This window comes from Dasypus novemcinctus, chromosome 24 (genome assembly GCF_030445035.2).
Source record: "Dasypus novemcinctus isolate mDasNov1 chromosome 24, mDasNov1.1.hap2, whole genome shotgun sequence".
In the NCBI taxonomy this organism is placed as follows: Eukaryota; Metazoa; Chordata; class Mammalia; order Cingulata; family Dasypodidae; genus Dasypus; species Dasypus novemcinctus.
The window spans coordinates 2,071,005-2,097,978 of NC_080696.1; the positions used below are offsets into that span (position 1 = coordinate 2,071,005).

General features: G+C 45.2%; 1 protein-coding gene across 6 annotated transcripts in view; it reads right to left on the reverse strand.

The window, feature by feature from the left end:
* The window catches only part of UBOX5 (U-box domain containing 5), a 72,950-nt gene that overhangs the window by 15,594 nt on the left and 30,382 nt on the right, over nt 1-26,974 (reverse strand). For 5 of the 6 annotated variants that reach the window (XM_071211512.1, XM_071211513.1, XM_071211509.1 and 2 more), the window contains 2 exons: nt 2,914-3,008; nt 476-1,646 (listed from right to left, as the gene is read on the reverse strand). In XM_071211512.1, the coding sequence (XP_071067613.1) occupies nt 476-1,646; nt 2,914-2,967 (1,225 nt within the window). In that variant the 5' untranslated portion in view covers nt 2,968-3,008. Of the gene's footprint in view, nt 1-475; nt 1,647-2,913; nt 3,009-12,634; nt 13,610-26,974 lie in introns of those variants that run through there. The other variant, XM_058287452.2, reaches the window with a different exon arrangement.

Sequence of the window (26,974 nt, forward strand, 5' to 3'; positions counted from 1 at the left end):
GGAGGCCGGGAGCCCCTCCACAGGTGGTCTCCTGACAGCACCTTTTCAAAGCGTCATCTCAGCGAGACGCCTCCTGGAAGGAGGGCCCACCTGGCACTTCCCACGCATCCCCAGCACCCAGGGGTGGTGGCCAGGGCAGGAGGCGGTCGTGCTCACGCTGCTGCACCTCTGCAGAGGCTGAACGGTGCCCGAGGTGCGGACAGGAAGGCAGCGGCTGTTCTGAGGACCGGGCCACTCCTCCCAGAAGCTCTGCCCAGAGCCCAGGAGGCGCTCCCTCGGCCAGGGCACGCACAGGGGGCCCGAGGAAGGGCGCCCTTGTGGGCCTGGCCGGACAGAGGGCCCAATACACAGGAGACGTGAGGCCCCGTGGCCTGGGCCGCAGCTGGGCGCTGACAAGGAGCAGAGGACAGAGCGGGGGCCAACGGGAGTGCCCGGCGAAGGGCTCGGGCGGCAGCCAGACCGCACAGCACGTTACCTGCTGAGCAGTCCATCTGGGTCACCTCGAGCTCACCAGCAGCTTTCGTCTTCTTGGCGGTGTGCTCTGGGGTCGTGGGGGGCACCGAAGGGCTGGTGCTGGAACACCCTGAAGCCCTCTGGGCAAGGCTCCCACCTGGGGCCTGCTCCGGCTTCCTTTTCCGAGAAGGTGCAGCAATGGAAGAAGGGGCCATGGTCAGGGCAGGCTGTGCTCTCCCGAGCAGCTGGCAGCCGGGGACCGAGGCCTGGAGCAGGAAGTGGTCGATCCGGGCCTTCAAGGAGGGGTGGGGCAGGGGCTGGGAGTGTGGGGTGAAGGCCACCCCTGTGAAAGGGTCGCTGGGGGCGCGGCCCCAGGCAGCTTCACAGCGGTTGCACTTCTCCAGCGTGCTCTCGTCCACGACCTTGCCCGAGGGCAGCAGCATGGGGCGTGGCATGATCTCCAGGGTGATGGGGTCCAGGAACTCCTCGGGCACCTCCTGGGGCGCGTCTTGCAGGCCAGCGGGCGCCTGCCGGCCCTCGGACGGGCTCCGGCGCTCGCGGTCACTCTCCATGGGCAGGGCCGGGGCTGGCAGCCCTGCGCTCTGAGCGGGACAGCCTGAGGCGACCAGCAGGACGCGGTCTACCACCTCCTGAGAGCAGGTTTTGGCCGGCTGGCCCCACACCTCCAACCGCCTGATGCAAGGGACGCCGCTGCCCGCCACGTGGGTGATGCGGATCTTGAGGTGGGCCACGTGGCCGAGGGAGAGAGCCCCCTTGCTCCAGAGCTCCTGGGTCACCAGGGCAGGAGAGGGAGGCGGGGCTGCCACAGGGCCGAAAGGGGGCCTGGCCTTGAAGCCCCTGTGGGCAAACACCACCTGGCTCTGGCTTTTCAGCGAGACCCTGCCCACCAAGGCAAAGGCCTCCTGGCCTGGGCCGGAGGGCCCGGCGGGCTGGCGCTCAGAGGGGCTCAGCGGTGCGCCGGCCGTGGCGGACGTGTACATCTCCAGGCCCACGGCGCCCTGGCCCGCCCTGGCAGTGAGGTCCAGGTGAACCCTACATATTTCCACGGCGAAGGGAAAGGAAATGGTCACGCAGACCGGAGGCCTGATGAAGTACTCCGACCTGAACCCACGACTCCGCTTCACGAGGTCTTCAGAGACGAGGTTCTCGACTTCATAGCCGTCAGCGGAGATCTAGGTTTAACGGAGAAATAAAAGACACACCGACTGCATGAGAGCCAAGGGAAGACAACCAGTCTTCAAGAAAAGAACGCTAAAGGAAATCGGAAGTTCCTCCTTTTAAATTTCCTGTTAAACCTAATTTTCCCAGATTTTTTTTATTTGTTTGGGGTTTGTTTTTTTTGCAGGTACCCAGGATCAGGTCAAGGCTGAAGGCAGTCGTGTCCCCAAGTACTGCCCATCCTTAAAACATGTAAGTAATAAAATCCTGCCCTGCCCACCCCAACCAAAACCTCTTCAAAATAGCAGCTCTGTAAAGAGGAGGCAGGAATACTAATGTTTTCTGACTTCAGAGGATGAAAACCTGCAGAAAATTTAGGGAAAACAAAGATACTCAACAAATGTCTCAAATTTTGGATTTGGACACTACCGATTTTAACAGTTTCCATAGGAAGGCATAGGAAATAAGCTTTTTGTAAATCTATGAGTAAACAAACTTGGTAAAATAAAAAATGTATGCACAAGGCCACAAAAGACAATGGAAAATTTAAAGTAGTAGATATGCTAGGTGGTGGAATTGAGTGTGATTTCTTTTTTCCTTTTTTTCCAAGGAGGTACCCGGGATTGAACCCAGGACCTCATGCATGCAAAGCAGGCACTCAGCCACTGGGCTGCACTTGCTCCCCATTCCTAACAGTCGGTAAGAACCAGTGGAAACTGAAGATACCCTTGTCCAGAGAGGCAGCCTACCTGAGACCCTGAAATACTATGCCATGTACAGAAACTCCAAATCAGGGAAGAGGGTCGGTTCTCCCACCGCCCCATTCCTTAGACTTTGTATAAAAGGAAAAGCAGCTTAACTGAAATAATAAAGGACAAGGAATCCAAATAGCCATTATTTCTAACATTAGAAACTGGCAAGAACTGGGAAAGAGTAATTTTACCTTTTTACTTATTTTTTTTATTAATTTTACCTTTGTTATAACTTTGGGTGGGGATTAAAATTTATTAGAGGGAAGAGCACAATGAAAAAAAGACAACATCCACAAAATGAGTCCCGGCTTGCCTGCTACCAAGGCTGGGTGATTTCCGGAGGCACAGCCCACACTCACCTACTGTCATCTGGTAGCCACCTGAGACAGCTGGGGTGAAAGCACCCTAAGCCTGAACTGAGTTCCCACTGGAGCCAATGAAAACCAGGAAAGATGCATACCACACATTTACATGTGAAAGTGTAGAGATTTGCATTTACGTGTGAACGTGCATCCATTTGCTTGTTTACCTTGTTGCAGTGAATTCTTGGTCTGAACTGTGGAAGGCAAAGATTTATTACCATCTTTGTGGTTGAAAGAATAACTCCCGAGCATCAGAAACAGCCTTAAATAAAATACAAAAAAAATAAAACTTGGTATTAGATAAGTTAAAATTCAATTCTATTTTTTTTTTCAATATTTATTTTTTATTTATTTCTCTCCACTTCCCCTCCCAGTTGTCTGCCCTCTGTGTCCATTCGCTGTGTGTTCCTGTGACCGCTTCCATCCTTATCAGCGGCACAGGGAATCTGTTTCTTTTTATTGCGTCATCTTGCTGTGTCAGCTCTCCGTGTGTGCGGTGCCTTTCCTGGGCAGGCTGCACTTTCTTTCGCGCTGGGCGGCTCTCCTTACGCACTGGGCGCACTCCTTGCACACACGGCTCCCCTATGCGGGGGACACCCCTGCGTGGCACGGCACTCCATGTGCACAACAGCACTGCATGTGGGCCAGCTCCACACGGGTTCCAGTGACTTTTAAATGTTCTTATTATCTCAAGCCAGCCCCTCACTTTTACATATAAGCACAAGGTATTTTTTAACATGGCTTTAATATACGCCAAATTTCCTAAGAAGGAAACTTCCATGCAAATCATGGAAATAACGTACTTTGTTTTGTTCAGACCTTTGCCAAAAGGTAGTGACCATTTCCAAAAACGACATCACTGAAAACAATGCTACATACAGTATGAATTCTAGGTAATACTACAAGTTGGTAAAAAAAAGCTTCTGTTATGTTTGGAGAGATGGGAAAGTCCTGGTGATGGATGATGGTATGGGTGGCACAAAACTGTGAATGTGGTTAATCCCACTGAACTGTATGCTTGGGAGTAGTTGAGATGGGAAAGCTACGTCATATATGTTCCCACAATTGAAAGAGCGAGAGACTAAAGAGATGATAACTAAATGCAACACACAATCCCAGACTGGATGTAAATACTGGAGGACAAAAAAAACCCAAAAGGACATTACAGGAATAGAAACAGTAAGCTTTCTATCAATTTTAAATTTTTTCTGAATTTGCTAACTGTACTTAAGGTGGTTAAATAAGTAACTATCCTTATTCATATGAAAAGTACATGAAAGTTTTCAAGGAATACTCTCAAGTGTTTACAAAATAGATTAATAGATACATAGATGGATTCATAGAATGACAGGGCAAATGTGATTAAAAGTTTAAAACGTTAGGGAAGTGGATATGGCTCAAGTAGTTGGGTGTTTGCCTACCACATGGGAGGTCCCAGGTTTGGTTCCTGGTGCCTCCTAAAGATGACAAGCAAGACAGCAAGCTGATGTGACAGGCTGGCATGGCGAGCTGACACAACAAGGTGATGCAACGATGATGCCATAAGATGATGCAACAAAGAAACATGAGACAACAAGCAGGGAGTAGAGTTGGATCAAGTGATTAGGCACCTCCCTCCCACATGGGATGGTCCCAAGTTCAGTTCCCAGTGCCTCCTAAAAAGAAGATGAGCAGATACAGAGAGCAGACAGCGAGCACAAACAATGAGGTGGGGGGAGAGAAAGAAATCTTAAAAAATAAGAAAGTTGGTGGATCTGGGTATATGGATAGAGAATTCTCTGCATGGGCTTTATGTAAGTTTAAAATTATTTTAAAATAAAAAGTTTACCAAAGGAAAAAAAACTGTAAAGAAAAAAAAAAAAGGTTTCTGATTACTTTTCTATGTCTTGCCCTAAAGTCATACCCAAATATTTCTACATGAGAAAAAATTTTATTCTCTCACTTTTAAATTTCTCTTTCACATTATTGTTAGGGCATTTTGAGTGTGTATTATATTTGTGGGTTTTTAAAGTAATATATATAGGTCAGCTATAGTATCCTTGACCTCGAGTTCAGGACAGTAGTAGGAATATTACAAAATCCAGTGGCTTGGAGAGGAGTGCTCTGCCCAAAGGCCCTGCTCGCTGTGGATGAGTGTGGGGTGCCCGCGGTGCCCTGCAGGAGGCGCAGCTGCCGCCTCTTCACCAGGGCATCTCAGGCTCTGGTCTGAAATCAGTGTGGACTGTGTTTTACAGAATTCCTTTTTGGAAGAGTAGTGAACAAAGTCTCCAGGCTTCCTACCTCTTTCTTGCTCTCCTCAATAACTCAAAATTGAATAGAAGTGTCTAAGGAATTATACCTACTAATTTTCTCAAGGTCCTTACATAACTCATTTCAGGAAAACAACTCATTTAGGATAGCATTTCCCTCAATTTCCCTGCCCAACATTTTGAGGTTGTTTTTTAAATATATTAATAAAATTAAGCCAATGAATTTAACTGAATATGGAAGTCTTAAAATGATCATACAGGCTAGACTAAGAAAGCAAAATATTTCTTCTTAGAAAGGAGAAATGCCAAATTAGTTAGGATGCCAAGCAGGTAATATGACATTGGCACTGCTGGGACATCTAAGACGTGCGGAGGCAGAGCTGGGCTGGCTCCAGGCAAAACGGTGCTTCGGGAGCCCCGGGCTTGGGAGCCCGAGTCAGGAGAGGCAGCGCCTTCCTCCCCTCTTCGCCCTGATGGGAGGGGTCTCAGGTAAAAGTCAAGAGGCAGACACTGGTGTAACGGCCACATTCTATGAGGTGGCTCAAGTGAGTGAGACAGAGGTTCAATGGTCTGCATTCACCCTTGACCTTCACAGCCCACGTATTAGTCCTTTTATTTCTCTGCTTTCAGAGAAAATTGCCAGAGATAACGAGGGCAACTCTGGACAGAGTTGGTTCTCGAGCGGCCTATCTCCCCACCTTCTGGGTCATCTCGCCCTCTCATCTCTTAACCCTGACTTACTGCCCAGGTCGTGGACTCGCTCTCTCTGGGAGCCTGGATGCCGGGGCCTTTTTGGAGCCTCCATTAGGAGCCCTCCTGCGGGGCTGGAGCCCATGGAAAGTCCTCAGCTTCTCTGGGCCGCTGGCTTACGCTACCAGGTAGCACTGAGTGGGTGCCCAGATACGTGTGAGGACTTTCCTTTGGCTCAAACATCTGGGTTTCCAGATGTGGCCTGCTTAGAGGAGCTGCCCTTGGCTCTAACCCTTGGCTCAGTTATCACCAAAAACTGCTCCACAGGCCAGATTTGAGAGATTAGAAGGAGAAGGGCAAGGCTGACCACAGGGCTTTCAAACTATTCCTTTCTCAAAATTTTAAAGCCTTTCACCTCAGACACCTGAAAGGGAAGACTCGGAACTGGCCCTCCGGTCAGTGGTGCGTGGTGGTTTAAGAACCATTCCAGGGTCCACAGGATGGAGGAACAGAGTATGGGTTAGAGGGGACCTACTGATATTCTATTCATGAACTATTGTGATTAGTAATCGAAGAAAATGTGGCATTGGTGTGGAGAAAGTGGCCATGGTGGCTGCTGGGGGTAGGGAGTGGGAGGAAGAGAGGAGATGTGGGGGTGTTTTCAGGACTTGGAGTCGTCCTGGGTGGTGCTGCAGGGACAGTTACTGGACATTCTATGTCCTCTCATGGTCCACTGGGTGGAACGTGGGAGAGTGTGGGCTATGGTGTGGACCATTGACCATGAGGTGCAGCGGTGCTCAGAGATGTATTCACCACGTGCAATGAATGTCTCATGATGATGGAGGAGGTTGTTGTTATGGGGGGAGGAGTGGGGTGAGGGGGGTGGGGGGTATAAGGGGACCTCATATTTTTTAATTTAACATTAAAAAGTAAATAAAGACAAAAAAAATTAGAAAAAAAAAGAGGCTTGCTCTGCACTGCAGTTCAGCAGAGCTCCCCTTCATGGGAATTATTTGACAAGGACCATCTAGTAAGCAAAACACACAGCTTGGGCCAGGGAGGCACACACACAAAACAGCTTAGAAACAGGGATTCTATTTCTTTATATCTTATCAAATGGTTAGCCATGAGAACAAAAACAAGGGGCATTCTAACCTCATATCTTACACAAAAATAATTTCCAGATTAAATCAAGATTTAAATGAAAAAATATATACTAGAAGAAAATTTGAGGTGCACATTTTCTATAATCTCTGGGTGGCCTTTCTGAACATGGCACTAAAGTCCTGACTTGGTTACCTAAGGCTTAAATTTCTATATACAAAAAAACTTAGTTGGGGACAAATAGATAATATCCATGTCCTTGGCAATTAAGCTTTCACAAAGAAAAAACTAGACAAATACATGTAAAAGGAGATGCATAGCCTATGTTGGGAACAACCTAAATGTATGCCATACTCCTGAAGGGGGCAGTTGAGGGATGTAAAATGCCACTAAAAGAACCCAGAGGGAAGTGGACTTGGCCCAGTGGTTAGGGCGTCCGCCTACCACATGGGAGGTCCGCGGTTCAAACCCAGGGCCTCCTTGACCTGTGTGGAGCTGGCCCATGCGCAGTGCTGACGCACGCAAGGAGTGCCCTGCCACGCAGGGGTGTCTCCGCGTAGGGGAGCCCCACGTGCAAGGAGTGCGCCCCGTAAGGAGAGCCGCCCAGTGCGAGAAAAAGTGCAGCCTGCCCAGGAATGGTGCCACACACACAGAGAGCTGACACAGCAAGATGATGCAACAAAAAGAAACAGAGATTCCCATGCCGCTGACAACAACAGAAGCGGACAGAGACAACACAGCCAAAAGACACAGAGAACTAGACAACTGGGGCGGGGGGGGGGGAGGGGAGGGGAGAGAGATAAATAAATAAATCTTAAAAAAAAAAAAAAGAACCCTAGAGAATAATCGCGAGACAGAATAATGCAGTGAGCCCAGCAGTGGATGAGGATTGTGGTTAACAAGTACAAATACAAGAAAGCTCTTTGGGCTCTTCCACAAAGGTGGTGGACTAGAAAGACAGAGGACTCTCTTCTCCCTTAAAAAAATAGCTGAAGACAGGCAGAAATGGCCTGGAAAAAAATCTCCCAGGGCTTGGGACACCAGGAAAGGCTGGACACCACCCAGAAGGAGGAGGGGCACAGGAAAAGAACCCAACAGTCAAACTGTGAGTTAAAAGCAGCAGCCCCCACACTGAAGGCACGGATCCTCAGGCCTTGGCGCTGGGCAGCAACAGGCAAAGGGGTGCAGGGACCCACCTCCCCATGAAAGGGGAGAGGGGGGACACAGCCTAAGGCGACTCAGCTTCCGACCCACAGGTCTGGTGTCCAGAGTCCAACAAGCCCCCCAGGTGGGTGGCCGGTGCATTGTTTGCCTTGGGAGACCTCCCACCCTCCCAATCTCCCCTCTACCGGCCAGGACAGGCTGTTGAGGATTCAGAGGGGAGTGGACTTACTTCCTACCAGGACAAGGGAGGGGGCTGCCAGTGGAGGCTGGAGAACTGCCCTGAGAGGTGGAATCCCGAGGCTCCTGGCCTCCAGGCAGGAACCTCTGCACACTGATCTGGCCTGTGCTGCAGCAAACACTCCAACGGGGCACTGAACTGAGCGCTGCCAGAGAGCGCCACCTGCTGGCAGACCCCGGAAGTGTATGCGAGGAAATTTAAAATATATGTGGGAAGCAGGTGTGGCTTAAGCAGTTGGGCACCTGCCTACCACACAGGAGGGCCCGGGTTCGGTTCCCGGTGCGTCCTAAAGATAAGACAATGAGCTGATGCGACAGGCTGGCATGGCAAGCTGACACAACAAGATGAGGCAGTGAGATGACACCACAAAGAGACACAGCGAGGAAACACAATTAAAGACACAACAGATGGGAAGCAGAGTTGGCTCAAGTGATTGGGTGCCTCCCTCCTACACGGAAGGTCCCAGGTTTGGTTCCCATGCCTCTTTAAAAAAAAAGAGAGAGTAGTGAGTGCAAAACAACAGGGGGTGGGAGAGAAATAAATTAATCAATCTTTTTTTAAGTAAATAAAAGAAGTTTTTTCTGGCCTTTATAGCCTTCCTCCTCAAGGCTTAGGAAGCAGGTCTGTAACCCATTACTGGGTCCAGAGCCCAGTTTTGAGCAACGAGCAGGGACAATCCTAGAGGTCTGGTTGAATCAAGAATCAAAGAAAACAGCAGTAACACACAGATTCCCACCACTAAACCCCTACAAGAGAGAACAATTGAGCATCTGAGTAAACTATCATCCTGATCAGATGCCCAGACATCAGCAAAAACTATGAGCCATATTAAGAAAATGGAAGAGATAGCCTAAGAAAAAGAATGTATCAAGGCTCCAGAAGAAATACAGGGTTTGAGAGAACTAATTAATGAGATGTACACAAATTTCCAAAATCAAATTAATGAGTTGAAAGGCAATATGGCTAAAAAGATAAATAACATCAAGACGACATTGATGGGCCATGATGTAGACCATTGACCATGGGGTGCAGAGATGCCCAGAGAGGTACTTACCAGGTGCAATGGATGAGTCATGATGATGGGAGTGAGGGTTACTGGGGGGGAGTGGTGGGGTGGGGGTGGTAGGGTTGAATGGGACCTCATATTTTTTTAATGTAACATTTTTACAAAATCAATAAAAAAAAAATTTAAGTAAAAAAAAAGAAGACATTGAACAGGAAGTGGATGTGGCTCAAGCAATCGAGCTCCCGTCTACCATACAGGAGGTCCAGGGTTCAATGCCCAGGGGCTCCTGGTGAGGGCGAGCTGGCCCACACGGAGTGTTGGACCAGCAGGAGTGCTGCCCCATGCAGACAGCTGGCGCAGCAAGATGACACAACAAAAAGACACACAGAAAAGAAATAATGAGACGCAGCTGGCCAAGGAGCTGAGGCGGCACAAGAGCATGATCATCTCTCTAGCACTCCAGAAGGTCGCAGGATCAGTTCCCGGAGCTGCCTAATGAGAACACAAGCAGACACAGAAGAACACACAGCAAATGCACAGAGAGAGCAGACAACAGGCGGAATGAGGCAGGGGGAGAAATAAATAAAAATAAATCCTTAAAAAAAAAAAAAAGAAGACAATGAATGTGCCACACTGATGAAAAGGTTGTTGATGTGGAAGGAGTGGGGTTTGGGGGGGAGAGTGGGAGTATATGGGAACCTCTTATATTTTTTAATGTAGCATTTTGTGTGATCTGTGTATCTCAAAAAAAAAAAGAAGATAATTAAAAATTAAAAAAGACATTGAGTGAACACAAAGAAGAATTTGCAAACCTGAATAGAAAAGTAACAAGAGCTCATGAGAATGAAAAACATGATAGGTGAGATAAAAAACACATTAGATGAAGGATGTTGTTAATGTGGGGAAACGTAGGAGGGCTAAGGAGCGGGGTATATGGGAATATCCTATATTTTTTATGTGACATTTATATAACCTAAGTATATTTTTAAAAATTAAAAAACACTTTAGAGGCATACAACAGCAGGCTACAAATGATAGAAGAAAGAACAGCTGAAAGTGAAGAACAAAAAGAACAGAGAGAAAAGAATGGAAAAAACTTGAGCAGGGGCTGAGGAAGTTGAATGACAACACAAAAATGCAACAACATATGTATCATGGGAGTTCCAGAAGGAGAAGAAAAGGGAAAAGTGGCAGAAAAAATATTAGAAGAAACAATAGCTGAAAATTTCTCACAGAAGAAATGAACTTACATGTCCAAGAAGCAAGCATACCCAATAAGAATAAATCTGAATACACCTACCTCAGGACACATTCTAATCAGAATGTCAGTTGTCAAAGATAAAGAGAAAATTCTCAGAGCAGCAAGGGCTAAGCAAATTATCATACAAGGGACACCCAGTAAGACTTAGTGTAGATTTCTCATCAGAAACCATGGAGGCAAGCACAGAACAGTATGATAAAATTAGGATACTAAAAGAGAAAAACTGTCAGCCAAGAATTCTTTATCCAGCAAAATTGTCCTGCAAATATGAAAATGAGTTAAAAATATTCACAAACAAACAGAAACTAAGAGAGTTCATAAAAAAGAATCACCTTTGCAGGAGATATAAAGGAACCCTTAGAGCCTAAAAGAAAAAGACGAGAGAGAGAGGGGCTTGGAGGAGAGGATAGAAGAAAGAATAGCAGAAAGAATAACCAAAAGAGTAAAAAGACAGAAAAAAATAGGATACAGCATATGAAAGTCAAAGAACAAAATGGTGGAAGTACATAATGCATGCACAGTAATATTGTTGAATGTGAATGGATTAAACTCCCCAATCAAAAGATAGAGGCTGAGAGAATGGATAAAAAACATGAGCCATCCATATGCTGTTTACAAGAGACTCATCTTAGACCCAAGAATACAAACTAGCTGAAAGTGAAAGGCTGAAAAAAGATACTTCATACAAATAGTAACCAAGAAAGAGCAGGGGTAGCTCTTTTTTTGTTGGACAAAACAGACTTTAAATGCAAAAAGTTATGAGAGATTCAGAAGGCCATAATATAGTAATGAAAAAGATAATCTACCAGAAAGAAATAAAAGTCATAAATATCTATGCACCTGACCAGGTGCCCCAAAATACATGAAACAAACTCTGGCAAAACTAAAGGGAGAAACAGACAGCTCTACAATAGTCACTGGAGACTTCCACACCCCACTCACATCATTAGATAGAACAACTAGACAGAAGATCAACAAGGAAACAGAATTTGAGCAATATGTATACACACACACACACACACACACACATATAAATGAGTTAGACCTAACAGATATACACAGAACGTTACATCCAAACTCAGCAAGTTATACATTCTCAAGTGTCCCTGGATCTTTCTCCAGGACAGACCACAAGTTAGGCCACAATGCGGCTCTCAATAAATAAAAAAAAGACTGAAATTATACAAATCACCTTCTCAGATCATAATGGAATGAAACTAGAAACCAGTAATAGAAGGGAAAAAGGAAATGTGCAAATGTGTGGAAGACGAACAGCACACTCCTAAATAATGAGTGGGTCAAAGAAGAAATTCTATGTGAAATCAGTAAACATACTGAGACAAATGAAAACAAGAACACAACTTATCAAAACTTATGGGATACAGTGAAGGCAGTGCTGAAAGGGAAACCGATAGCCCTAAATGCCTATATTAAAAAAGAAAGAGCTAAATTTAACGATTTAACTGAACAATTAGAGAAACTAAAAGAAGAACAGCAAACCGATCCCAAAACAAGCAGAAGGAAAAAAATAATAAAGATTAGAGTAGAAATAAATGAAATTGAGAACAAAAAAAAAAAACCAAACGAGAGAAAATCAATAAAACCAAAAGCTGGTTCTTTGAGACCAATCAAACTTACAAAGCCCTAGTCAGACTAACAAAGAAAAATAAAGAGAAGATGCAAATAAATACAATTAGAAATGAAAGGGGGGAAGTTATGACTGAAATAAAGAGGATATTATGAGAAACTATATGCCAACAAACTAGACAACCTAGATAAAATGAACAAATTCCTAGAAATACACAAACAACCTACAATGGCGCTACAAGAAATATACGAACTTAAAAACTAATCATAATCACATTTAAAGAGAGTGAACCCATCATCAAAAATCTCCCAGCATAGAAAAGTCCAGGACCAGATGGCTTCACAGGTGAATTCTACCAAGCATTTTGAGAAGAATTAACATGAATCCTGTTTAAATTCTTCCAAAAAATTGAAGAGGAGGGAAAATTACCCCACACACTTTATGATGCCAATATCATCCTAATACCAAAGCCAGATAAAGATACTGCATGAAAAGAAAATTACAGACCAATCTCTCTAAAAAACGCAGATGCAAAATTCTCAAGAGAATACTTGCAAATCAAATCCAACAGCATATCAGGAGACTTACGAGGTCAAGTCAGGGAGCAGCCGCTCGGCGTGCCGGACGAGCACACTCTGGGCAAGCACACGCTCCGGGGAACAGTCCAGCGACGGCCCGAAGCCCGAGCGGAAGCCTGCGGTGCCCCGCACCTGCCTCCTCCCCGCAGGCAGCGCGCCCCCGCCTCGCTGACTCAGCGCCGCCAGCCAGCCCTAGCCACGCTCGCTAGCCGCGCCTGAAGGCTGCAGCCCGTCCTGAAGGAGCCAGGCCCGGTCCGGAACCCCGTCCCTGGGGCGCTTCCTGGCGGCCTCTTGCCCCGTCGTCCTCACCTCTGCTGCGGTCCTACACCAGCTGCTGCCCGACCAGGGGCGAGCAGCGACCCCGCGGCGACGCCCTGCGGGCGCCTCGGCCACAGCCGGAGAGCGACCCTTGCCACGGGCAATCTCCTCAGCCCAGAGGCCCCCCACGTGCGTGTCCCGCACGCTCTCTTGGCAAGTAGGCGTGTAAAAACCTCTGAAAAAGAGCTAAACCGATACTGGGATCTTGTGTGCTTCAAGCCCCGGCTCTCCACCGCTGCTTGACGGATCCCGCCACTTGGGCAAAGCCGTTTAAGCGCATGCGTGTGGCGGGAGTTCCTGAGGGAAAAGCCTCTCCCCGTGGCCTCACTGCTGCTCTTCTGGCCGTCCAGGCCTGTCTTGCGGGCGCCCCGTTAGAGGACCCTCCCCAGCCCCTTCCAGCCCCGGCGGCTGCTCCCTCTCCCCCCGCCCCGCCCTGTGAGCCGCCGCCGCCGCCGCCTCTCCCCCACGCACTCTAAAAACCTACACCCGAGTCTGAAGGAAGCTCCTGACAACTCTGAGACCTCCCCTCTACTCGCTCCACCGCCTGCCAGTCAAGCCGCTAACCCCTCTGAGCAAGAACTTCCCTTCGCTCAGAAACGCCGGAAGCCTCTCGCCGCGAACTTCCTCCGCCGCTCCCGCTGAGGAGCAGGAGCCGGCCGGCCTGCTAGGGCGGGAAGCCCGCCTTCTGCTGCTTCCGCCGGCGCCCTCCGCGCCCCCGGGGGCCCGCCTGCCCCGGCGCCCCCTGCCTGGCCGGCGGCCGTCTTACGTCCCACACCCCCGCCCCGCCACCCGGCCCGAGCCCGACCTGCCCGGCCAGAGCTGGACCTCTGCACCCAGGCTTGCGGCCCCGCCGCACGCTTCCTCCTCCTCGCTCAGGGCCGCAGGGCTTTCCTGCCCATCAGAATCGCGGCCGCACAGCCTACCATTCGGCACGCTCATGACCAAAAACTAGCTCCACTATTAGGAAGGCTGTTCAGGAAGATGGGCTTAACAGCCCTTCTGTTCAAATAGACAATCTTTCTACTGAACAGAATTGTCCCACTGATTGGAAAAACTTGGCTAGAGCCATCCTGCCTGTCGGAGACTGTATCACCTGGAAAGCTCTATATTATGATGAGGCAGAAATAGTTGGGCAGCATAATATAGCAAATAACATTAACATTCCTCCTGACGCGCTGAGGGGAGAGGGACAATGGTCTCTAACAACAGTACAAACTGCTGGCCCTGCCAATTATTTTGATCAATGCCGCGCGTGTGCCAAAAAGGCTTTCCAACAAATTAATCCCAAGGAGAAGCCTGTCCAACTACCCAAACTAATCCAGGGAGCCAGTGAAGACTTCTCTAGCTTCTATGGCCGGGTGAAAGAGACAGTACACAGGAGGTCTCCCATGCTGCGGCCGCGGATGCATTCCTCAAAGATCTGCTCTGGGAGAGAGCAAATTCAGAATGCCGCAGAGCAATTACGCCATTGCGCAACGGCACCCCTCAGGATCGGCTACTTGCTTGCAGGGATATTGGGGCTTCCTCGGCAGCGGTCCTTGCAGCGGCATTGGCTTATCACTTGAACATCAAAAATATGAGTAGAACATGTTATAAACGTCGCCAACCTGGTCATTTTGCTAAAGAGTGCCAAACCGCTGCACTGCCAAAAAATAAAAGCTGCCCTCCCTCAGTATGCCCTCGCTGCAGAAAAGGATTGCATTGGAAGAGAGAGTGCCGCTCCAAAACTGATGTGCAAGGAAACCCTCTGCCGCCTTTAAAGGAGACGCGGGGCACCGCTCAGCCCCGCCAGTAAGAGGCCCCCTTGTCCAAAATATAGTGGACTATTCCCGTTAACATAGAACAAAGCTTGGCTAACTCTTACGGTAGAGGGAAACGAATCACGCTCCAAATAGATACCGGAGCAGACATCTCTGTCATTAGTTCCACTGAAACTGATCCTAAATGGCCTCTCAAAGCAGGCCCAATAATTCAAGGAGTTGAGGGCTTAAAAGCTTCTCGCCAAATTGCAAGACCTTTAAAATGGACAGACCCAGACGGAGCCTCAGGCACCTTCTGCCCTCTAGTGTTAAGTAACCTTACCAACACCCTTTGGGGACGAGATGTTCTCCCAAAACTCGGAGCTGTTCTCACTGCCGGTCACCCCCAATCCTAAGGGCCACTGATCCACCTCTATTTACAATATCAAAACCCAAGCCTATTAAATTAACCTGGAAAACCCAAGAACCCCCCTGGGTGGACCAGTGGCCATTGCCTCGAAATAAACTTGAGCACCTAGAAGCTCTCGTTCAACAACAGTTAGAATTGGGACATACAGAACCCACTGTTAGCCCTCATAACTCTCCCATATTTGTAATACCAAAAAAATCAGGAAAATGGAGACTCCTACATGACCTTAGAAATATCAATAAACAAATGGACAAAATAGGCTCCCCCCAGCCAGGGCTCCTCTACCCCTCCACTATCCTTAAAGGAAGCTACATCTTCGTTCTGGACTTAAAAGACTGCTTTTTCTCTATCCCCTTACATGAAGATGACCGCCCATATTTTGCATTTTCAGTACCTACCACGAACAATGAGGCACCCCATGCAAGATATCAATGGAAAGTCCTACCACAAGGCATGAAAAACAGTCCCGCCATATGTCAATACTATGATAGCTCAGCCACCCATCCACTACAGCCCTATTGCCAGGTTGTCCATTATATAGATGATATTTTAATAGCTCATCCTGACCAAGTTCACCTAACCAAGTGTTTTAAATCACTTCTGAATAATTTAGAACAAATAAACCTACATGTTGCCCCAGAGAAAGTGCAGACCCTACCACCATATAGCTTCCTAGGCTACACTATCACGAAGTTCATAGAACCAACAACCCCCTCCTTAGAATTACCCAACAAGTGTACTTTCAATGAACTCCAACGGCTATGTGGGGACATCAATTGGCTTTGCCCTCATTTAGCTATAACCACACAGGAACGCAAGCCTCTTTTCAGTTTGCTGGAGGGCGATCCCGACCCTTCCAGCCTTCGAGAAATTGACACCCCTGCTCATGAATGCATACGCAAAATAAATCATCAACTGAAACACTTAAAATTAGCTCGTTATCAACCTAACTTGCCACTCCTTGCATTTGTCCTTGCCACTCAAGTCACCCCCACCGGAGTTCTATACCAAAATTCACCCCTTTATTGGGTTCACTTGTCTTTCAGCCTTTTAGGAAAAGTTACCTTCCACCGTGATGCCGTTTGCATCCTTGGGCGAAAGCTTCGAAGAACAGCTACCCTATTATATGGAACAGAGTCCGACACTATCATCTTACTGTTTATACAAGAACAAATGCAACAGCAACATCTAATACCGAATAACCTAAATATGCAAATCCTTCTGTCGGGTTACACAGGACAAATAGATAATCACTTGCCAAAAGATAAATTAATTACTGCCATGGACCCTCTCTTCACATGCTTTCCCCTCCAGCATGCCTATCCCCCATGCACCTTCTATATTAACAGATGCTAACAAAACTCACAGTGTCATTGTCATTAAATATACTAACGCATCACAGTCAGCCCAAGTCGAGCCTCACTCTGGCTCTGTTCAACACGGTGAGCTATATGCCCTTCTACTAGTCTTCCTCCATTACCAATCCATTCCTTTCAACATTTTCTCTGACAGTGCATAGGCAGCTAATACCATTAGGGCTTTACCACATGCTGTGCTTAACACTATAGATGATCTACTCGCCTTCATCCAACACCTATTAGAAAACAGTAAGCGACTTCTGGCAAGATGGTGGCTGAGTGAGCTTGCCTTGCCATCTCTCCTGGGAAGAGGCAGCTGGGCGCTGCTGGAGGTTCTCTGGGACCAGGCTTTTTCGGGATTTTTGCAGGGCAGGAAGTGTCTGGACATCGATTTGGTGGGAAGGTAATGGAGAGCATTGGTCTACAAGATACAATTTGGGTTCTATTGCCCAGAGGTGAGACCTGCACACGGGTTGCTCCCTCCTTGGGGGTGGGTGGAGCCGCGGAACCCACACTGCGGCCGCACTTTTTGGTGGCTCTGTGGTGTTGGGGAATTCGAGAGTCCTGGGCGGGCTGTTGGGGTGTTGACGGGACGGGACGCCTTTGCGGATCGATTTGGGGAGACAGACGGTGTTTTGTTGTGAAGCGAGGGAATTTTTGATTGCGGACACAAATAATAGTGCCTCCGCCAGGAGCCCCGCCCCCACAGGCCCGGCTGCCGATCCGCAAAGGAATCAGAGTGTTGGCAACAAAGGGACGTAATTGGGAGGTTGTTACAGGGTGTGGCGAGGGAGGGGGACACGTCTGGAAGCCGATTGGGGAATATTTTGCGAAGCTTGGGAATTCCGGTTGTGGAATCTGTTTTCGGCGTTTCCAACTGGAGCCCAACCCACGGGCCGGGCTCCGGTGCTGCGTCATTAAATCGGCTGCAGTGTAGAGGCGCCCCCAAGTGGCCGTTTTGTGGGATCATAGGGTGGGAGCGGTCCAAAAGCTGAATTGACGAAATATGCACAAAAATAAACCCTAGTGAGTAAGTGAATTGCAGGGTTCAGACATAATATAGAGTTTGCGGATCTGACTCCCCCCATTGGGCTGGCACCCAGCTGCGGGGATCCCTGAGGGCTGTGTTACACTGTGGGGCTCCTAGGTTTCCTGTTGACCAGATTTGAGGTGGCCAGGTCTGAGTCCCCTAAACTCTGGTGGCCCACACCCCAGAGACTCACACCGCTTGAGTCTTCAATACCTCAGACTTTCCACTCCTGAATCCATCACGCCCTGAGGTCCATCTGAGGTCCTTGAATGCCCTAGCCTTCAACGTTTGCATTTTTTCTTTACCGTTTCATTTTGTTTTGTTTTTATTTTCATTTTATCTTATTTTTTACTTTTTTTAATGTCCTGATTGCTAATATTGCATTATCCCCTAGTCTTTTCTCCCAGCGTGTCCCCCAAAGTCTTTTTTTTTTATTCAGTTATTTAGGGTTTTTGTTTTTGTAGTTAGTGTTGCAATTGTGGTTCGTGTATATCTGTTTTTTTCTTACCCCTACCTGTTCCCCACCCTTTGCCCAGCCCCCCCCTTTTTCTTTTTTCCTCTGTTCTCTTCTTTCTTTCTTTCTTTCTTTCTTTCTTTCTTTCTTTCTTTCTTTCTTTCTTTCTTTCTTTCTTTCTTTTCATTTTTTCTTTTTTCTTTTTCTGTTTTTGCTCTCCCTCTTGTCCCTCATTTTCTACTTACTTTATTTTAACTCAATTATAAAATAGGTGCTGCAGGGAACACCTCACATTTGCTGGGTTCTCTCATCCTCCACTGCCTCATTTCTAAGTGAACTGATTTAGGCTGCCTACATTATCCCCTTTCGCCTACATCTTGATATCCACCATCATTTACTGTCTCTCCTATATTCCACCTCCCATCTCCCTTTCTTTGATCCACAAAGTATCTAACTCTTAATTCCTAATACCCTTGTTTTGTTTACTGTCTGTTATCCACTCTTGAAACTATTACCTTTCTTTTCTCTTTCCCTCTCTCACGAAAACAATAGCTTTTTAGCTCATACCATATTCCTCCCATATTCAGTCAGCTACCTCATAATAGGTACTCTATCTACTGCTATAATTCTACACAATTTTACATGAATCTAACCTCCATCCTCCCAGATCTCATATTCTTGCTTTGTTAACATATATCACCAATACTACTTTACACTTTTTCCTTGCTTACACAATTACCTTTCCCTGGCACTAATACTTTCCTTTAAAGTGAACTTAACCAGTAACAATAAATTAGAGTAAGAAGAACAAAGTGACAAAGAGAAGATATAACACTTACGCAAAAACAACAGCTACTTAATCTCTAAGAGTAGACAAAGAAGCTAAGGAACTGATTAAACCCGTCAAGATAAAATGATGACCAGACAGCAACAAAAACCTACAAACCAAACCAGTAATCAGGAAAACATGGCTGAATCCAATCAACAAACTAAAAATCAGGAAGGGGAACAGAACTTTGCTCAAGCAATGAAAGATTTCAGAACATTCATCACCAACAAATTTGATGAAGTAATGAAAGAGGTTAACAAGATGAAGACAACACTCGGAGGGGAAATTGCAGACATACGCAAAAAGATAACAGATATGATGGGAATGAACACCACAGTTCAAGAAATCAAAAATACACTTGCAGCAAATATCAGCAGACTAGAAGAGGCAGAGCAGAGAATTAGTGATGTGGAAGACAGTACATCAGAAACCAAACAGATAGTAGAAGGAGTTGATAAAAAGATAGAAAAAATCCAGCTAGGACTTAGGGACCTGAATGACAATGCAAAACGCTCAAACATACGTATTATAGGCATTCCAGAAGGAAAAGAGAAGGGAAAGGGGTCAGAAGGAGTGTTGCAGGAAATAATGGCTGGAAACTTCCCAAATCTACTGAAAGAGACAGATGTACATATCCAAGAAGCACAGTGCACTCCACTAGTCATAAACCCCAACAGGCCCACCCCAAGACACATACTTGTCAAATTATCCAATGCTCAAGACAAAGAGAAAATCCTAAAAGCAGGAAGAGAAAAGAAAACCATCACATACAAGGGAAGCTCCATAAGATTAAGTGCTGACTTCCCATCTGAAACCATTGAGGCAAGAAGGCAGTGGTATGATATAATCAAAGTACTAAAGGAAAAAAATTTCCAACCAAGAATACTCTATCCAGCTAAACTAGCATTCAAACATGATGGAGAGTTCAAAATATTCGCAGATAAACAGAAACTGAAAGAGTATACCAACAAGAAACCTCCCCTTCAAGAAATTCTAAAGGGAGTTCTGCAGGAAGAAAGGAAAAAACAGGACAGGCAGAGTTGGAGGAGAGTATAAGAGCAACAAAAAAAGACAAAAATAGAAGGGAAAAAAAAAATACAAACAAAATATGACAAACACAAATCCAATCAAAATATGGCTAACACAAATAATTCCTTGAAAGTAATAACACTGAATGTCAACGGATTAAACTCACCTATCAAAAGATTCAGACTGGGACATTGGATAAGGAAATATGACCCATCGGTATGCTGTCTACAAGAGACACATCTTAGACCCAGAGACGCATGGAGATTGAAAGTGAATGGCTGGAAAACAATCATACAAGCAAACAATAACCAAAAAAAAAAAAGGCAGGAGTAGCTATATGAATATCAGACAAAATAGACTTTAAAGGTGAAACAATTGTGAGAGACAAAGAAGGATACTACATTTTAGTGAAAGGGAAAATCTGTCAAGAAGATCAAACAATCATAAATATTTATGCTCCTAACAAGGGTGCCTCTAAATATGTGAGGCAAACGCTGGAAAAACTAAGTGAAACAATAGATGCATCTACAATTATAGTGGGGGATTTTAATACACCACTATCTACCTTGGACAGAACATCTCAAAAGAGAATCACTAAAGAAACAGAACACTGGAACAGTATATTAGAGGAGCTGGATCTAATAGACATATATAGATCATTACACCCAAACACAGCGGGATATACATTTTTCTCAAATGCACATGGATCATTCTCCAAGATAGACCATATGCTAGGCCACAAAGAAAAGCTTAATGAATTCAGAAAGATTGAAATCATACAAAACAAAATCTCTGACCACAGTGGAGTCAAGCTGGAAATTTGCAAGGGACAGAGGCCCAGGTTTCACACCACTATTTGGAAATTAAACAGCACAATCTTAGAAAAACAGTGGGTCAAAGAGGAAATATCAAAAGAAATCAATGACTACCTTGAAACAAATGATAATGATAACACAACATAACAAAATTTATGGGATGCAGCAAAAGCAGTACTGAGAAGGAAATTTATAGCCATAAATTCATATATCAAAAAAGAAGAAAGAGCAAAAATTGAAGAACTAACTGCACATTTGAAGGAATTAGAAAAACAACAACAAAGTAACCCGACAGGAAGAAGAAGGAAGGGAATAACAAAGATAAGAGCAGAACTAAATGAAATAGAAAATAAGAAAGCACTTGAAAAGATAAACAAGACCAAGAGCTGGTTTTTTGAGATCATCAACAAAATTGACAAACCTTTAGCGAGACTAACAAAGAAAAAAAGAGAGAAGATGCAAATACACAAAATAAGAAATGAGAAAGGCGATATCACCACTGACCCCACAGAAATAAAGAATATCATAGGAGGATACTTTGAAAAACTATATTCCAACAAAAATGACAATTTAGAGGAAATGGACAAATTCCTAGAAACAAATAAGCAACCCATATTGACGAAAGAAGAAACTGATGATCTTAACAAACCAATCACAAGCAAAGAGATAGAATCAGTCATTAAAAATCTCCCAACTAAGAAGAGCCCAGGGCCAGACGGCTTCACAGGTGAATTCTACAAAACATTCCGGAAAGAACTAACACCAATCCTGCTGAAACTATTCCAAAAAATCGAAACAGAAGGAACACTGCCGAACTCCTTCTACTATGCCAACATTACTCTAGTACCAAAGCCAAACAAAGATACCACAAGAAAGGAAAATTACAGATCAATTTCTCTAATGAACCTAGACGCAAAAATACTTAACAAAATACTTGCTAATCGTATCCAACAACACATTAAACGAATTATACACCACGACCAAGTGGGATTTATTCCAGGTATGCAAGGATGGTTCAACATAAGAAAATCAACGTAATACATCATATAAACAGATTGAAGGAAAAAAATCACATGATTATATCTATAGATGGAGAAAAAGCATTTGACAAAATACAGCACCCTTTCTTGATAAAAACACTCCAAAAGATTGGAATACAAGGAAATTTTTTGAACATGATAAAGAGTATATATGAAAAACCTAAAGCCAACATTGTCTACAATGGAGAAATCCTAAAATCCTTCCCTCTAAAGTCAGGAACAAGACAAGGATGCCCATTGTCTCCGCTCCTATTTAACATTGTCTTAGAAGTACTTGCTCGAGCACTGAGGCAAGAACCAGGTATAAAAGGCATTCAAATCGGAAAGGAAGAAGTCAAAATTTCACTATTTGCAGATGACATCATCCTATACATAGAAAATCCTGAGAGATCTATAACAAAGCTTCTAGAACTCATAAATGAGCTTAGTAAAGTCGCAGGTTATAAGATCAATGCGCAAAAATCAGTAGCATTTCTGTACACCAATAATGAGCAAGATCAGGAGGAAATCAAGAAACAAATACCATTCACAATAGTAAATAAAAAAATCAAATACTTAGGAATAAATTGAACTAAAGAGGTAAAAAAACTTATACACCGAGAACTATACAAGACTGTTCAAGGAAATCAAAGAAGACCTAAATAAATGGAAGAATATTCCTTCTTCATGGATAGGAAGACTGAATATTATTAAGATGTCTATCCTACCAAAACTGATCTACACATTCAATGCAATCCCAATAAAAATCAACACAGCCTTCTTTAAGGAACTAGAAAAACTAACTATGAAATTTATTTGGAAAGGAAAGAGACCCTGAATAGCCAAAGACATACTGAAAAAGAAAAACAAAATTGGAGGAATCACACTACCCGACTTCAAAACATACTACAAAGCTACAGTAGTGAAAACAGCATGGTATTGGCATAAGGAGAGACACACAGACCAATGGAATCGAATTGAAAACTCAGATATAGAACCTCACATATATAGCCATATAGTATTCGATAAAGCCATCAAACCCTCTCAACTGGGAGAGTGGCCTATTCAACAAATGGTGCCTGGAGAACTGGATAGCCATATGTAGAAGAATGAAAGAGGATTACCATCTCACACCTTATACAAAGATCAACTCAAGATGGATCAGAGACCTAAATATAAGAGCCAAGACCATAAAACCTTGGAAAGCAGTGTAGGGAAACATCTACAGGACCTCGTAATAGGAAATGGATTCATGAATATCACACCAAAAGCACAAGCAGCAAAAGAACTAATAGATAAATGGGACTTCCTCAAAATTAAATCCTTCTGCACCTCAAAGGAGTTTGTCAAGAAAGTAAAAAGGGAGCCAACACAGTGGGAGAAAATATTTGGCAACCATATATCTGACAAGAAACTTATAACTTGCATATATAAAGAACTCCTATATCTTGAAAATAAAAAGATAAACAACCCATTTAAAAAATGGGAAAAAGATTTAAACAGACACTTCTCCAAAGAAGAAATACAAATGGCTAAAAAGCACATGAAAAAATGCTCCAAATCTCTAGCTATCAGGGAAATGCAAATCAAAACTACAATGAGATACCATCTTACTCCCATAAGATTGGCAGCTATGAAAAAAACAGAAGAATACAAATGCTGGAGAGGATGTGAAGAAAGGGGAACACTCATCCACTGCTGGTGGGAATGCAGAAGGATCCAACCATTCTGGAGGACAGTTTGGCGGTTTCTCAAAAAACTAACCATAGATTTGCCATATGACCCAGCAATACCACTGCTGGGTATATACCCAGCAGAACTGAAAACAAGGACACAAACCGATATATGTACACCAATGTTCATAGCAGCATTGTTCACTATCGCCAAAAGTTGGAATCAACCCAAATGCCCATCAACAGATGAGTGGATCAATAAAATGTGGTATATACACACAATGGAATACTACTCGGCTGTAAGAACAAATACACTACAAACACACGTGATAACATGGATGAATCTTGAGCTTATGTTGAGTGAAGCAACCCAGGCATTGAAGGACAAATACTACATGAACTCAATGATATGAAATAAGAAAACTGCCTCAGAGAGCTAGAGACTGAACGATAGGCTTACAGGAAATCGGGGGGTGGAGGAAGGATGTGAGCCGACGTCTGCAGGGGTGGAATTTCTGATGAGCTGGCGCTAAGTCTGAACACAAAGAAGAGATAAAATAGGGGTAAGGGGTTGCCTTTGGGTGGGGCTTTGAGGGTTTGAGGGGGGCTGGGGATGGGCGGATGAGTAATATTGCCCAAAAGTGGGGGGAGGGATGGGTAGCATACGAACATAGGAGAGTGTCAGGTGTTGGTCGAGAGTAAAATGCTGAGAAAATCATATCAAAATATAATTAAGAGGGTTGCCTGTTTAGGATACTCGGAGGGGATGGTCGGATGCGAGACGGGCTCCTGGGGAATGTCTGAATGCTCATTTTGCCAGAGTGGGTGGTACCATTGGGTAGAGACCCAAGTAATGAGAGTGGGGGTGGACCCACATCCTGGGGAGGACTAATGCCATCAGATAGAGGGAACTGTATCTCTTGAGAGAAAGGGTGGCTCCCAGGGCATTGGGGTAGTTGAGCAAGTCAGGCCCTGAACACTGTTGCAAGTATATCTGGACGGGGCTCCTCGGGAAACGGAGGTTGGCTGTCACTGTGGGCACCAAGGGGATGGGAAAATGGATGTTAAATGTGTGGAACCAAGGTAAATATGGGGTAAGGGAGGAGTTTCACGAAAGTACACAAGGATGGATATAAAACATGTAATATTACACCATAAACATATAGGGGACGACAGACTAATAAAGTAAACCACAATGTAAAACACAGGGTAACTAAAAATTTAGAAAACTGTATATCCTAAAGTATGGAACACAATGTAAGCACGGATGTCACCTTGTTTGAAAGCTATTGTCTCAGAGTCTGTACATCACTTTAAGTAAATATGATATGAATAAGTTATAAGAATATCGCTGTGGAAGGGAAAAGGTTTAATGGTAGATGTGGGGGAGTACTGTATATTGTATATATGAATTACTGTGGACTAGAGCCCTTGTGAAGAGAAGTTCAATAATTAGGGAAGAAAAAAAAAAAAGAAAGAAAAAGATAGGATGTAGAATTTTTCCAAGTCAACACGTATTCTATATCTAACCTTTAAACCCATCGCTATATGCCATCTTACTAGTAAGGGAACCTGACATTATATTGGGCTTCAATTTTCAGGAAGTTTTGGATCACAGAGTGGTTCAACAATGGCAGCGGAGGAATACTGGTATAGGATACTATCGACAGGTGATATATGGCTGACAGGGAGCTGTACAGGGCATATGTCCAGGGTGCATGGTAATGTTCAGATATACTCATAGTGGCAACAATTAAAAACTACAGCTGGGGGGGTACTGAGTTCCTGGCCGGAGGTGCTCTGTCGTGGTCCCTAGGGGAACAGCAGCAATCCCCCAGGTGCAACGGTAAGGACCAGGAAGGAATGAGGGTCCAACAGGGAAAGCATGATACTAATGACTATACTTGTGAGCCTATATGCCTGAAATAAGAACAAGGCCTAGAGCAGCACTGTGCCTGGGAATTTCCTCCTGACAGCCTTCATGTTACTCAAATGTGGCCAGTCTCGAAGCCAAACTCAGCATGTAGATGCAGTGCATTCCCCCCAGCGTGGGACACGACACCCGGGGATGAGCCTCCCTGGCACCGAGGGATCACTACCAAATACCAGCTGAAGATGGAACTAGAAAATGACCTTGAATTAAAGGTTCAATGCGGATCAGCAGAATATCCCTGTCTACATATAATAACATGACTTTAAAATGCTGTTTGACCTAATGTAAGGGGGAAATGGAAAGCAGAAATGGGTTTATATGGCTACGAGTTTCTAAAAAAGAGTCTGGAGGCTGTCAGAAGGATTGCCCCTGTGCACAGCTGAGCAGAGTCTGGGAGACAGATGGAGTGGATGCAATCCCCAGGTGTTGGTTCCTTTGAGGGCTAAAGAGACCCATGGGTTCTATGGTCATGGCAGACGGGGTTCACTGCCATGTCAGATGGCCCTTCTTTGGAGCTGGTGTTTCTGCGTGATGGAACTGGACTCAGATGGGATCTCTTTTCATAAGACTTTCATCCTACTTTACTGGAATTGTAGTTGGTGTTGGGGTTTAAGATATATTTAGGGAATTTGAATCTCTGGACTGACAATAGGATAGCCAGGCCCTGAGCGTCAACAGACTCCAGCTCCTACAATCTGATTTATTGGACTCACCTCACTCAGCCAAGATGGAGTTGAAGAAGGACAACCACCACAACATGGAGCCTAGAGTGCCTACAACTGAAAGCAGGAGGATTGCATCCAGTATCCATGTGGAATCTGAGCCTCCTCCTGACATAGAGGTGCAACAGACACAATCAATCCAAGGCCCACAGAGAAAAGGTGGCATTGGAATGGGAAAAGTGGACATGGTGGCTAATGGATATGGGGAATGGCAGGAAGAGATGAGATGTGGAGGCGCCTTTGGGACTTGGAGTTGCCCTGGATGGTGCTTCAGGGGCAATCACCGGACATTGTAAATCCTCCCAGGGCCCACTGGATGGAATGGGGGAGAGTATGGGCCATGATGTGGGCCATTGACCATGAGGTGCAGAGATGCCCAGAGATGTACTTACCAAATGCAATGGATGTGTCATGATGAAGGGAGTGAGTGTTGCTGGGGTGGAGTGGTGGGGTGGGGGTGGTGGGGTTGAATGGGACCTCATATAATTTTTTTTTTAATGTAATATTTTTACAAAATCAATTAAAAAAAAAAAAAACAAAACAGAAAGCACCCCTGGTACATTCAACACATTCGTTCCCATACTGGACTCCCAGGTCCTCTTGCCAGCGGCAATGCCCTAGCAGATTCTTCACTAGCTGCCTGACTCTAAACCACAGATATTGATCAAGCAAGAGAACTCCATGCAAAATTCCACACGTCTGCTCACTCCCTACTCCGACTATTTCCTTCTTTAACACACCAACAGTGCAAACACCTTACCCGCACATGCAAACACTGTGGCCCTCTTCTTCCGCTGGGCCCACTTCAGCCACAAGGAGTTAACTCTCGTGGCGTGCGTCCAAGCGCCATTTGGCAAATGGACATTACTCACGTACCAACCTTTGGAAAGACAAAGTTTCTTCATGTAATAGTGGACACCTTCTCCAAATATGTTTTTGCTACAGCATTAGCTGGGGAAAAAACCAAACATGTTATCACTACCTGTCTTCAGGCCTTTAAT